The 14,393-nt window shown below is 35.5% G+C and overlaps 1 protein-coding gene across 6 annotated transcripts in view; it reads right to left on the bottom strand.

Moving 5' to 3' along the window:
- The window catches only part of LOC107207489 (sodium channel protein type 1 subunit alpha), a 91,200-nt gene that overhangs the window by 30,293 nt on the left and 46,514 nt on the right, over positions 1 to 14,393 (bottom strand). For 4 of the 6 annotated variants that reach the window (XM_015634686.3, XM_015634684.3, XM_015634683.3 and 1 more), the window contains 11 exons: positions 13,332 to 13,395; positions 12,810 to 12,951; positions 12,453 to 12,659; positions 11,676 to 11,981; positions 10,552 to 10,932; positions 9,209 to 9,341; positions 8,159 to 8,397; positions 5,707 to 5,880; positions 4,741 to 5,097; positions 3,552 to 4,034; positions 630 to 747 (listed from right to left, as the gene is read on the bottom strand). In XM_015634686.3, coding sequence (XP_015490172.1) covers positions 630 to 747; positions 3,552 to 4,034; positions 4,741 to 5,097; positions 5,707 to 5,880; positions 8,159 to 8,397; positions 9,209 to 9,341; positions 10,552 to 10,932; positions 11,676 to 11,981; positions 12,453 to 12,659; positions 12,810 to 12,951; positions 13,332 to 13,395 — 2,604 coding nt within the window. The remainder of the gene's footprint in view (positions 1 to 629; positions 748 to 3,551; positions 4,035 to 4,740; positions 5,098 to 5,706; positions 5,881 to 8,158; positions 8,398 to 9,208; positions 9,342 to 10,551; positions 10,933 to 11,675; positions 11,982 to 12,452; positions 12,660 to 12,809; positions 12,952 to 13,331; positions 13,396 to 14,393) is intronic. The other 2 variants (XM_015634688.3, XM_015634687.2) reach the window with 1 other exon arrangement.

Below are 14,393 nucleotides of genomic sequence, written 5' to 3'. Positions count from 1 at the left end.
CACATGCACACATAATAAGTTTTCTCCCAAGGAAATGACATTGGAAAAACATGTATGACCAAATTGTGGTTCCATTGAATTGTGGGCCAATAGAAGGAAGAATGAAAAGATGAAGTGAACAGCTGAGAATGCTCTTGTCCCCAGGTGGCACACAAGGCTCCACCTTCTCCTTTTGCCAGTTTGTAGAAGTTTCATTTTGCATTTTGCACAAGACCATCTAGGTTCAGTTTTTATTTAGCACTAAACAGCTGTTTTAGTAATGTATACTTTATAAAGCACTTAGATATCTGTGCAGAATATTTTTAAATAGTGTGTATATTATCTGTAACTAAGCTCTGAAAGTACAGTAACATACTAAAATAAAACTTTCTATACCATATTTTTCTTATTTTCAAAATAGAGATACATTTCCAATAAAATGTTTTTTTAACTGTTTATCCAATACATAGTATAATTGTGGTATCAGCATCCATATAATATATTATGGACTAAAAGTATGATTGCTAATAATAAGAGCTTAAACACTAACAAAAGGGTAATGTGATTCATAAATCTTAATAGTTAACTCACATAGAAAATGATTCTGTAATTCTATTAACAATTATTATTAGTGTTTTTCTTCCAAATACCTTCTGTGAAGCAGGCCTCTGGCTCCTGGGCTTCCTCAGGTTCAGCTTCTGGTTGTTCTTCTGCAGGAAGTCCAATGTCAACTGTGCTGCCTTCAGAAGAACTAGATGAATTTAACTTCTGCAAAGCAAAAGAAGCATCACAGTAAATAATTTTAAGGCGAATATTATTTGATTCAGGAATAAGTAAATTAGACAATATTTTTGAATGTTCTAGACTTCCATGTAAGTAAATTGTTGATAAACATCTGAGAAATTTATAGTCTGCTTTTCCTCCTGCACTGTATGAATCTATTAAACAGAAGGTGTATCAGTAACAGATCAGCCTTCAAATAGAATTGTGGTTTAAACTGAAAAGTGTGGGTAATGACACTAAACCTGAGAAGATTTATGACCACAACAAGTCATAAGTCGTAATGATGATTTCTTGGCCTACAAAGAAATAATGATGTTTAAACAAATACACAGGAATTTGTAGTGTCTACTGAAAATCAAGTAAGAGTCTAAAAATAACTACATAAATGAGATGGGATCTGAGAGGAATGAGGGAAAAAAGCAGAGAAGGCCATACTTCAGAGGTTAGTAAATCCAGATCAAAATTGCTCTATCTCAGAGTGAAGCAGAATCTGCATATAATAAGGCTGAGGTAGTTTAAGCCCGTAAAAAAACAGATTATGTTTTATCAACAAATTTTCAACATGATAAGCATACAGAGAGGCATGAGTTGGAAACGCCCCCCCCCCCCAAAAAAAAGAATTAAATAATAATAAAAAAATAATAAAAAGAATGCACTTATGCACTTAAGCTAATTCTCATCCTAGAAAACTAAAAATCATGAAGCTGTTGTAACATGTAATGTATAGCTGGAACATGGCTGCAATCTATCTCTTTGGTATTGTGGCTAAAACTTGGGCAAAATTGTGAAAGAAATATATTTAAATATGTATGGCTAAACTAAATAATGAAACAACTGCAATATATAACACTAACTATAAACTCAGCACTGCCAGGACCACCACTAAACCATGTCCCCAGATGCCACAGGTATGGTATGACAATTCAACCACTTCCTTGGGTGAAAGCCTATTCCAGTGCTTGACAATCCTGTCAGTGGAGACATTTTCCTCAATATCCAATCTAAACCTCCCCTAGTGCAACTTGAGGAAATTTCCTCATCCCATCTCCACTTGAGAGAAGAGCCTGATCCCCACCTCACTACAACCTCCTCCTTAGCTCATCAATGCTGGGTGGCAGTAGGCCTTTTGGTATTGAGGACAATAAAAACCCCAAACACTAACAACAAAACTCTTACTAAAGCAGTGGTAGTAATAAGGCAGAAGTGTCATAGTACTTTTTCAAAGGGATGAAAAGTAACCCTTTTCCTACAGGTAGCAGCACATCAGCAGACAGCTTTCCTAAGCTTTCCTAAACTGAATCAGTCTAAACAGGATCAATTCTCCATTGGTCAGTCACAAACCAGGTAGTGTCTCTGTTTGACTGTCTGCTCTGTGATGGGTTGGAAGATTGGACTGGACAGCATGAAGGTACTTGTGGAGAGGAGATGATAAGTTATTGTTTTCCTCTAAAGGATCTTTGTTTAAATGTTTTATTTTGAAATTATTCATGCTGGAGGTGGTTCATAATGTGATGAAAGAAATTTTAAGAACCTTTATTGTAGTGGTTCATAAGCATAAGTCAAATTAATTACAGACATTTTAGCTAATATTTAACAGGAAAAGAATTATTAATGCTTCAGATGTTAATTAGGAAATTGGAACAACACTGTCTCTGAAATAATTTGCTATGGGGAGAAGCTGTTTTGTACAGGTCTCTTTTCCTGGAGGAGGATCCAAAAATTGCACTTAGCTTAACACAGAGTTTTTGATGAGAGCACTAGAGGGCTCTTATACATAGTGAAGGGATAGTGGTAAAGAATTCAGCTACCCTAAAATTTGGTGTCTGAAGCACTGTTAGAAATACAACAGTGGGACAGAAGGGGGAAGATGAGCTATGCTGTAAGGAAACTGAATTGCTACCAAAATGGGAATTACCTCGTTAAGGCTGTTTTTTCTCGAGTATGAAAATTAATATTGTTAAGTGTCTGGAAAGGTAATTTTCTAATTTGACTAAAATGGCAACAAAATAAGTCATTGAGGATGTAGTTGTTTTGCAAATCCTGTCAGTGAATCAATTTATTATTTTGCTAAAATAGCCACATACAAAGTTACATAATGAACCAGTTATAGCCTTATTATGCTTTTTAAAATTAGAGTTCTCTAAAAGACTTAATGTCAGTAGTCTGCTTTAGCATTCCTTTAGTAGATATTTTCATCTGTTGGTACTTTTCAATTTTAACAACCAAGTGAATTTCAAGTGTATGGTTAAGACTTCTTTCTATGGGAATCTAGGTCTAGAAGAGCTGACAATTTTAAAATCTAAAAGAATTCATATGTCTAAAGGAATGTCTAAAGTAGTTACGTAAACCATCTATATGCTTTCTGGTTTATATCTGCTTTTTCAAGATGCAGTGAGAAGATGTACCAAACTCCTCATGGGACTCTTGTGACAGAAGGCAAACAAAAATTTCTGGTGGAATAACACTGTCCCCTACAGAGTGTTACAAATACCATGTGGACCATACATAGTATTTATGGAGTAGTTGAGTCTCCCATTACCTGGCCTTCTATCCCCTCTTGAAGGCTATAATTTTTAACTCTTTCTCTCACTTTTGTTTATCAAGAATTAAGTCCTCCTTTATCTACTCATTTATGCCCATCAATGAAGAAATATCAAAATAAATGATTAAGAATTGAATACACTGGCTTATGAAAAGTGAAACAATAAAACCCCAAACAACCAAACAAAATCCCATACAACAAAGACCCTCAGAAGACCAGAAAGAAATGTAAAAAAATATCTAAATACCTCTTTGCTTTCTTCCAGGTCTGATTCACTACTAAATTCTTCTGTGTTTAGATTTTCAAAGTCGGATTCACCCACAGCAATGGGCACTGTCACAGTGAGGCTTGGGTTGTTTATGAATGACATGTAATCACTCTCATCAATTATGTATTTTTCCACACTGCTACCTGTGCCTATACCACTGGTGGTTCCATTTGCATCTTTAATATAGTCATGGTCCTTGCTTAGTTCCACAGTTGTATGGTTAGAAATACAGCTATTTTTGTTGTTTAAATCTTCAAGTGGCTTGATTTCATCTAAAGCTTTCTGTTTTTTAACAAAGGCTTTTTGGATGAATTCACGTGCTTTTCTCTTCACATAATCTATGCCTTTCTGAATCCTTGCCACAGCGATCTGGAGATTGTTCATTTCGTTATCATCATCTGTCACAGCTAGGTTGTCTGCACTAAATGAGCTCAAGAGCAAGGCCAAAAATAGATTCAGTACCTGCAGAAAGATTTAAAAAAATATGCTCTAGACTTTATTAAAAAAATAACATTTATTTTATTAAAAAATGTCCTATTAGTGACTTCCAAGACTAAAATCCCAGTAATTCACCATAACCAAAAATGTATCCTGAAAATTTTTTCTTTTCTCCATAAAAAAAAAACTTATTTCACTTAGCTTAAGTCCTGCTCAACTATTAAAAAATATTTGTACAATTGACTAATATCTGTAAATGTGTCTTTAATTCCCCAACGTATATAAATATTTTGGTCTCAAAGCTTATAATCTAAAAATGAAGCTATCAGACTTACTGTTCAGCATTACCAAGTTTAATATATCCCATCACATAACAGAAATTGGATTATTCAGGTGACCAATCATATGGTATAAATAATAAAAAAATAATCCACAGCAAATGGTTTATAAAGAGCTCATAAACTAAAATTATTTGGAGCACAAAATATTTTCAAAGGCCCAAAAGAGAAATTAGCCACATTCTTAAGTGCCCACTCTGACATTATCAGGATTTTGACATGGCAGAATATTTTGTTGTCTATCCAAAAAAGCTCTTAAGCTTAACTTTAAGCATTTCTTGAAACCACCTGCTTAAGTGCTATATTGAAGCAGAGCCAGAGCACTTAGTTCACTTCAGGACTGAGACCGTTCTCTTGCCAAATCATTTTTTGTTAACACTTTGATTACATACCACTAGGTTTCCAATCACCATGACCATCATGAAGACTGTAAGGCACATGGCTTGGCCTGCAACCTCCATGCAGTCCCACATTGTTTCTATCCATTCTCCACACAGCACTCGGAATACAATCAGGAAAGAGTGGAAAAAGTCTTGCATGTGCCAGCGAGGAAGCACGCAGTCACTTGCAATTTTGCAGACGCATTCCTTGTAGTTTTTCCCAAACAGCTGCATCCCAACCACAGCAAAAATGAACACGATGATGGCCAGCACCAGGGTCAGATTCCCCAGAGCTCCCACGGAATTACCAATGATTTTTATCAGCATATTTAGTGTTGGCCAAGATTTTGCCAATTTGAAAACTCGTAACTGGAAGGAAAGAAAAAGATTGTTAGGAGAGCCAGAAAGACACAAGTATATATTAAAGGCAATTTGTGGAAGGATATTGATGCAAAATAAGGCTTTAGTTGGACTGTTCAGAGGGTATCATCTTGTCTAAAGATATGAAGATAGAAGTTACCCTCAAGAAAAAATTGTAAAATTGTAATTTGATATTCTCAAAGCATAACTTTTACTGCAGGCCAATGAAGTTACTGAGTTGAACTTAAAATCCAGAATTCACCTGTTAAAATCATCTGGACAACTTTTCAACTAGTATTTGTTGAGATCTATTCCTCGTATGTCAATCAGAGCACAATACCTCTAGTGAGTCAATTTATTTCTGCATAGCGAGATGTTTGAAGTGCCTATATATGATGGATACATTGGAAATAGGCCCAGGGCACCCACTGCTATCTGTTTGCATCTCTATCAATTCCCACTGAAAACTGTAAGATACCACAACTAGTAAAGATTTGTGCTAACAAAACTGTCCTCAGGATCAGTATCATGGCAAACATCAAGCAAATTTTTAAGACAAAAATAAAATTATTTTAATGAAGCCACATTGAAAAATCAGTACAATTGGAGTGTATTTACCAATCTGAATGATCGAAGAACTGATAGTCCTTCCACATCTGCAAGACCAAGTTCAACCAAGCTAAGGGTAACAATAAAACCATCAAAAATATTCCAGCCTTCCTGGAAATAATAGTAAGGATCCATTGCAATTATCTTGAGAAACATTTCTGCTGTGAAGATTCCAGTGAAGACCTGAGTTCAAAGGGCAATTTGTTATTCCATGGTGAAACATAATATTCCAGATCTAGTTGTTTAGATTTTTAATTCAAGCTATGTCTTATCCACAAGCAATACTTAAAAATAGTTACATTTACTCTAGTGATTTATTATGCCCACCTTCCCTTAACAAGCGTCACAATACCATGTAATTTTTCTATTAATTAAATTTGATACTAAACTAATTACATAAACTTCTGTTTTATAACATTCAAAATCCAGTTTCAACTTTCTAAGGATATGGACTTTCTCAGGTACTGTACAAACAATGTCCCAAATTTGATTTTCAGAACAAAAGCCAGAAGGCTTTCCAAGAAATTATATGCTATAGCTCTTTCTTGGTATACAAATTACAAACAAGGCCAAATCTAAGACTACAGGGGAGCAGCTTCTTGCCTGTTATGACCTGCCATTCAGTTCAACAGAGCTGCAATTATTTATACCAGATGAATAAATGGTATATTATAATGTATCTCAGTTGAAACAGCAACTGAAATAGATTATAATGTACTGAGGTGCAAGAATTTCCTGAAGCTGAGTAACTTCTACTTGGGTGTGCCCAAGTTCAGTGAAGTTGGTTGGCTCAAACACTTCAATGTTAGGAATAAAAAAGTATTTAAGAATGCATTGTAAACAAAGTGCTGCTGGGCTGGTAGTGGTTTCTCACCATGAGTTTCTATGCTGAATGAAGTAGAAATTATATTTAAGACCCACCAAAGTAATAACCCTGAGTAACTTTGAGAGAAGCCTTGGGAGAATTTAAATTAAATTAAAAACTGCTTGAGCCCTGCTCTGAAATGCTTTTTTTATTTTTTTTTTCTGGTTAACCCATTTTCCAGCAAGCTGAAAAGAAAATAGGACAGCTAAAGAGAATAATAATCTAAGTGGGATAATCAGGAGACAGGAAAGAAGAGTCTGCCTTGCTCTGCCTAGAAACACCAATACTCAAGACAGATTGTTGCAGTCTTTAAATACAGTTTTAGATACAAACACCTGAGAGGGAAAGGTTACCAATTTTTAAGATACAGGATTTGAACCCCTGAGAAAGACGGAAGAACAATACACTTCGAAATGCAGAATTAGGTTCCTAACACTCAGAACAGCTCAAGGAGCTTTGAAGTGGAACTACTGGAGCAGGCAACCTCTGAGATCCTCTCTATTGCAGAGGGGGTTTGTGTCAGGGAGCCTAAAAGTGGAAGAATGCGCTGCTTATACACAAGTTCTCTCACACTCTCTTTGTAGTCAGAGGTACACCAAGATTTATATAGAATTTCCTTGGGTGGAAAACAAATCTATAAAATACTACAATACAAGATTTTACATTTTATTAGGAAGCAAAGGTTCAGCATTTCCCTTATTTTAAGTACATGAAAATCAGCCATAGAATTTGCTATTAGTTCTCCCTCCTAAATTCTATAGTCATTTGCATGATCTGTATGCTCCTCATTACAAAACAAGGATTACTAACAAAACAAGGATTATTAAAAATCACATTATAAGAAATCAATTCTTAAAGTAAGAGATAAAGTAGGACTGTAGCTGCAGATACTTCTATGTGATCAAACCTGTCAGTTCAAAAGAGAGCTACAAAAAGTTAACTCATGAAATCTTTAATAATTTATCTTTTTGAAGCAGAGAGAAAGGGAGAAAATACAGCTGACAACATGGGGAAAATATATCTTACTAATTATCAGAGGATAAAAACAATAAAAAATAGGAGAGGAAAAAGTACTGCGGTATTTTTTTTACATAAAGAATAGAAAGAAAACAATCCACCTATCCATGTAAAAAGACTTTTGCAGAAGAAAATTCTGGAAATGCTTTTAAAGGAATCTTTTAGATATTGTAAGTTTCTGCTCAGGAAACAGCAATTAAAAAAACATTCATAATTTTAAGATTTGTATGGTATTGATTGAGAAATTAACACTGCATTTATTTGCATAGTGTCTCTTTCATGGAAGCAATGCATTTCCTGGTTTGCACAAATCAAACTCTACTTAAGATGGACTTTACTTAATGTAGCATTGGAGCCAATTTTTAAATTTTTAATTTGGTTTTGCAGAACAGAGCAGTATATTGATTTTACAGTATCCTAAGCTACATGAGTCAGGGTTGACAGTCAAATTTCCAAAAATGTTCTGATACTTATATCCGAAGGCCAATAAATATCCAAAAAGCTGTTAAAACTTCTCCTTTCAGTTATTATAGGCATATTTCCTCCCAAATCATGAACGTAAAACCCCAACAAACTTACCAGATTTCCAACTGAAAGTACATTACTGAATTCATCCGTCATCGGATAATGTTCCATAGCCATGAAGAGTGTATTTAAAACAATGCAAATTGTAATAGCCAGGTCAACAAATGGGTCCATTACCACTAAGTTGACAATATGCTTAACTTTTAACCAATGTGGACTGCAGTCCCAGATCAAGAAAATATTTGCAAATTTATACCAACATGGTGGGCATTTCTGCCTTGATTCTTCAAGTTCTGTGGGGAAAAGAAAATTTATATATGTAACTATGTGATTTCTCTAACATTCCTTATTCCAATATGAATTGTACCAGTAAGGTTTTCAGTCTGTATTGGTACTGATTAACCTCTTTTAAGCCCCCATTACACAGGACTTTTAAGAAAAGTCTTAAAAAATTTCTATTGAATATATTTGCTATGTTCAAAGCTTACCCGTCAAGCACAACTTCTTTGTATTCCAATCACTATGCCAATCAGCATCAATTTATGCATCAGTTTGTATTATGTATTTAATATTTCCTTGATTACACTTCAGCTCATTTCTCCCACCTACTGTTCTAGTATGTAAATATTTTTATTCAGAAATTTGTAGCATTTAAGTGAAAATTTTTATTCTGGATTCAAGAAAATAAACATTTTGATCATGTAGAATAGCTTTACAGAATAACTGAATAAATAAAACTGCAAAATTGCATATCTGTTTTAACAATAGTTGAATGTGATTGAAAAATATTTGGTGGCTTTTTTGTGTCTGATAATAAATTTTTAATTACTGTGCATAAGCATCCACTCAATTATGACCATGCACATGAGTTAGATGGTGACAAAACAATGAGATAGAAATGCTTTCTTATGTAATAACTTTAATGCTTAGTTATGTAATAAACTTAATAAATAAAGAGCTTTGAGTGTACTGATAAATATGTGTCAGTTTGTTGGATGTTACCTGTACTTCAGCTACTTTAAATCTGTTTTCAAGTTTCAGCTCAAATTCTCAGAAATCCATGGGAAAAATAGGATTAAATATTAAGCTATGCATAGCACACACCTTCCACAGTGTTTGTGAGGATGCTAGCAATACTCATGGCTCTTTCCCTTAAAGCTGGATCTTCCAGGAAGTCCATAGAAATGTGAAAAGAACCTGATATTCTCTTCCTCATTTCTGGTTCTGTCGTGGTGCCCTATACAGAGAATGACAGTAGGTGAGACCACGTTGAAGAAACAGCCAGATAAGCAAATACTACATAAGCCTGTTAGTAGTGTCTTAGCGTGGACACGTGCTCCGTGCACTTCTTAGTTGATCATGTCGGACTTTTATTACTTTTTAGTATCTTTAAAATAATTTTAGAAAGGCATTAGGTCATAGGTACCTACAGTTCAAGATTGAGTTTATTTACTTACTTTTTGCATTTTTTTTTCTTCAAGATATGTAGAGTCTTTAAACATTTAAACAAATTTTAACAAATAGAAAAGGGTCGAGTTCAAAATATTGCCCAAAATTTTGCAAACCGTAATTTTTTTTCCTTGCTCCTGCTGACAGAATATTCTGGGGTTTGTAACATAATAGCCTTTTCCCCTAATCAAACTGTAACAAGTAAGAAAAGTCTGACTTCCTCATGCTTCCTCATGCTAGTATTTTTTAGCAGTCTTAGAGTAGACAAATTTGGACTAAACAATAAATTTTTTGGAGACATTTTCTCTTACCTTGTGTACGGTAAGAGAATGGCAGCAATATGTGCTGCACATATATTCACAAAGACATTTTAATTTTTGGAAGTATGTGCTGAACTGTGATCTTGCAATGAACTATTGTCTATACTACAATACTCCACCAGAAATGGATGGAAAATATATAGGAATGAGAAATAAGTGGTAATAAGGAATTCTAAACTTCCTTACATTTTTAACCAGTCTGATAAGAAAGAATTGTATCAAAATTAACTAATTATGCTAATTTTGATAGTGGTAATACAGCATCATATTGATTGTAGTTATATAACATTTTTGTGTAATATTTTCCATTGTATGTCAACATATCGTATTATATCAAAATACTGTATGTCTACAATAGCTAGATGGACCTTTAGATGAGCTAAAGGAAAGTATGGCACAGTAATACAGTGAAGCATAGCATTTTAATGAACATGTATGTTATTATTTTATTACTTGGAAACTGTGACTTGCATTTGTTAGTTATGAGAATCTTTGTAAGTAAATGCTTAGGTTGCAAACCTATTTTAGCTGTTTTATTTAGTAAAGATTTTACAAGATGCAGGAGCATTCACAGCTTGACCAACCAGGAAGCATTGCCAAGGGTTCCATTCTGTAGAGAACACTGGCTGGTGCAGTAAGGAAATGCCACCATGCCTAAGCTATTTAAAACTTTCTTACATTGTCATCAGTAGCTGGTTTATCTATTATCACCTCTGGCAGAAGCTGTCCAACAGGCGATGTAGGAACAGATGGTCCACCGACCAGGGAAACCACCCCATTGCAATCCACGGTGCTGTGCATCTTCCCATTGACTGGAAACACTGCCAGCATCCTGGATGACCTACTGGCCTGGCTAATGTTACTGTTGCGCCGCTCGCCGTGCCTGCGCGGCACAAAGAGAGAATCTCTTCTGCTGTCATTGTCTTCAAAGGTGCTGTGCTCATCATCAGCAAAGTCATTCTCTGATCCTACATCTTTTGCTCGACCTCTGAAGCTGAAAAGACTTGTTCTGCTGTTGCGCCTTGGGGAAAACAGGGAGCCACGAATGCTCAGCAAAGACTGCGGACAAACAAAATATGTGCTTATTAGCTGAAATCCACAAACTTAGCACTGTTATTAGATTAGCATTGGTTTTATTTTTTTCTTAAATGAGAGTAACCATGGTACCTGGAAGCTACATGCTGCTGTGAAATTTTTACATGTGTTTCATCAGAGATATACTTTGCAGACAGACGTTATCACTGTCCATGGATTCTTAATACAAAACCAGTGCTGAACACTCCTTTTTCAGCTGAAGCTGCCAAACAGATCAGTTGCATAATTCCCACCAAGAAAAAAAGGAAGTCCATACATGCACTTTATTTCATGTATGAAGCATCTTGTCCATAGTGATCAAACATTGGTTGAAACATCATTGAAATGATGGAGGAAAATGTGAGGCTATTATAACAGAAAAATACCGTAGCATTTTACCACGTCTAGGTAATATATAATCATGCTAAAAGGAAACCTACAAAATCAATCAGAGAATATTTTCATGTGACTTTTAAATAATCCTATTAGAAGAACAGAGATATGATGTTACATTTAATTCTGAGCATTTATTTTACAAGGCAATCTAACAGCTACAGCACTTCCTCTCAAGCACTAGCAACACGAATTACGGTAATAAAAGTATCAGTATTTCCTTTGTTTATGCAGTAGAATCATATTACTGTACTTCAAGAAGACTAAAGTAGTTTTGCAACAGCCTGTGATGCTTTAAATATAAGATTTTACCAAAAAAACCCTATAGGCAATACCTGATGTGGAGAAGAATACTTCTTTTCATATGTCAATCTATTGCCTTCAATAGACAATCGGAAACCTTTCCTTCTGATGCTGTCTTCTGATTCAGACTTGTGAAATTCCTCTTCATCTTTTTCCTCTCCTCCAGACTGTTCTTTCTGTTTCCTTTTTTTCCTTCTATTTCTCCTCTCTTTTGCACTCTTTGAGCTCAATTTTGATGCATCTGAGGAACTTTCTGAGAGCCCTCCTGCTTCTCCTGCAGCACTGGGCTCCCTGGACTCTGCAGATGCTGTTACTGCTGATGCTGCCACTGCTGCTGCCTGCCATGATGCAGAAGAAATTTAAATCACTGAGGAAAGCACGACATAATGTTTTCCTTTCTTTAATTTACTTGTAATTTCAATTCCAAAAGACCCAGATCTTAACACTTTCCATAGGCTATCCTCTCCCTAGGTTTTTCTTCTAATTATTATTAATCAGTTGACTCAAGATATGTGCTGGTCATGGACTTCTCACATTCTTCATGAGTAAATTTTAAATGCAGAAGTTTACCAGACTGTTAATGACACTAGACTAGAAAACCATAGTGAATAACCTATACCTAGTTTTGAATATTTCTTTTTGATGGCTGAATCATTCACAATACTTTTCTTCAGTGCACAATAGAAAAACCTCTGAGCTATCTCTGTCATTGAAAGACCAACAGGGTGCTTTATATTTCCAATTTCAGAAAGCAGAAGTTGAATAGTAAACTCGCATGCAGTCCTGCATTACTACACCATAAATGATACCTGGGCTGCTTCTTGTTGCTTCTTCAGTTGTTCCAGCATCTGTTGAAATTCCGCCTCTTTCTGCTCTGCCTCTTCCAGGGTTGCTTGATTTTGTTCTTCGTAGGCCATGGCAACCACAGCCAGGATCAGGTTTATCAGATAGAAAGAGCCCAGAAAAATCACCAGAACAAAAAATATCATGTATGTCTTCCCAGCAGCACGAAGAGTCTGGAAATAATAATACATTTATAAGGAAGTGTATGTTAACAGAAGTTCTGTTTTCCATACTGTTAAAATTCAGATAAGAAAATTGACTGTAGTCCTTTTGCATCACTGATACAAACACATTTGGTCTGTTTTTCATTTAAAATTTCTCACCAGTTGATAAAGGTTTTCCCAGAAGTCCTGAGTCATTAGCCGAAACAGCGACAAGAAAGCCCAGCTGAAGGTGTCAAAACTTGTGTAGCCATAGTTGGGGTTTCTGCCAGCTTTCACACAAGTATATCCTTCTGGGCACTGCCTACAAAGACAAACTGGACATTACCTATTTAGTCATTTAAATATTATCAACTGCTGATGTTAGTGCACTCCTATGTGCAGTCAGAACTGCAAAATAGCATGTTTTTCCAGGTTTCCCTATCAGGTATTGCTCTTCCTGCTACTTACTGACCAGGCAGGAGCTATACTAACACAAAATTACTCATTCATCATGCAAACATCCAGTTTACCTGACTAATCCACTGAGCTCTGATCACAAACACCAATCCTAAGCCCAGTGTTAAAGCCTTTCTCATGGGAAAGGAAGTGGTCACTCAAAATAAGCCCCACTTGAACTGCTCATCTATGGAACGTGGACCTAATTTCTACACAGTGCAATAATATGATGAAATTCGGTCTTACCCAGCATCAGAGCTGTTTCCACAGAGCAGAGCATCGTTCTGCCCTTCCAGAAAATAAAAATGACCTGTTTCAGAAAGAATTAAAAAAAATATAAAATTCAAAATATAGCCATTATCTCTAAAAGTTTTAAGGTGATTTCTGATCCAATTTAAACAAGCAGTGTTATTTTCTCAGCTTGGCAACAACTTTAGAGCAAATAACATTATGAATTTCATTAAGTACTATCATTCACAAAACTCACCGTTAAACTGTCAAAATTTACTAAAAATTCTGTCAAATGCTTCTGGATGTAGATTCTCCCTTCTGTCTGATCACTGAACTAAATCATGTTCTGTGAAATAATATACAGTTGTTTTTTACAATAATTACAATCTGTCTGAAAAAAGATTCTCATAATTTCTTCAAAACTCTTTGATCAGTATTGCCAGAGGTTTCAGTTTGTTGCTCACAAACACTTGTGACAGTTATCTAATATGTAAACCCTGCAAAAACTCACCCATCTGCCAGTGGTGCTGATGGTTATGGGTGTGCACACAGCTGTAGCCCACTGACTTCATGAAGGCCCTGCCATACACCTAAATTTAACTCAGAAATAATTACTGCAGAAGTCACAACTTCTTAAGTAAGATTTTAAAAGTACATGACTAAATTATTGAACACCTTATTAAAATAAATTGGGTAAGTTCCACCAAATCACCCTGTAACCAACCATTCCATAGTCCGTACAGTAATGCCATTGTTAAAGGACATTTCAATCTCAAAGGCATAAGGATGTTTTTTATACAGGGTCAGACTATGTGTCACATTCCTGATGGAATCCAAAACTATTGCCTCAGGCTGTCTGTAAGGACAGGGCAGGGGCAATGATGATGCTCCTCTGAGCACCTTCCTAGCTCAAACACCTCTGAATTGTAGCAGCTTTAGAATTAAGGTGGTACCTTTTATGCTTCCTTGAGATTCAAACCCCATTGGATTTCTTTTCCACTTAACTGTCCTGTTAGATTCCCTTAAAATAATCTCATTTGAAAATGAGTGCAGGTGAGTTTGAGCTTGACTCTGCCT

The sequence above is a fragment of the Parus major genome, chromosome 7 (genome assembly GCF_001522545.3).
Source record: "Parus major isolate Abel chromosome 7, Parus_major1.1, whole genome shotgun sequence".
In the NCBI taxonomy this organism is placed as follows: domain Eukaryota; kingdom Metazoa; phylum Chordata; class Aves; order Passeriformes; family Paridae; genus Parus; species Parus major.
The sequence above is the reverse complement of the archived record's forward strand: the minus strand, read 5'-3'. Positions and strand labels throughout refer to the sequence as shown.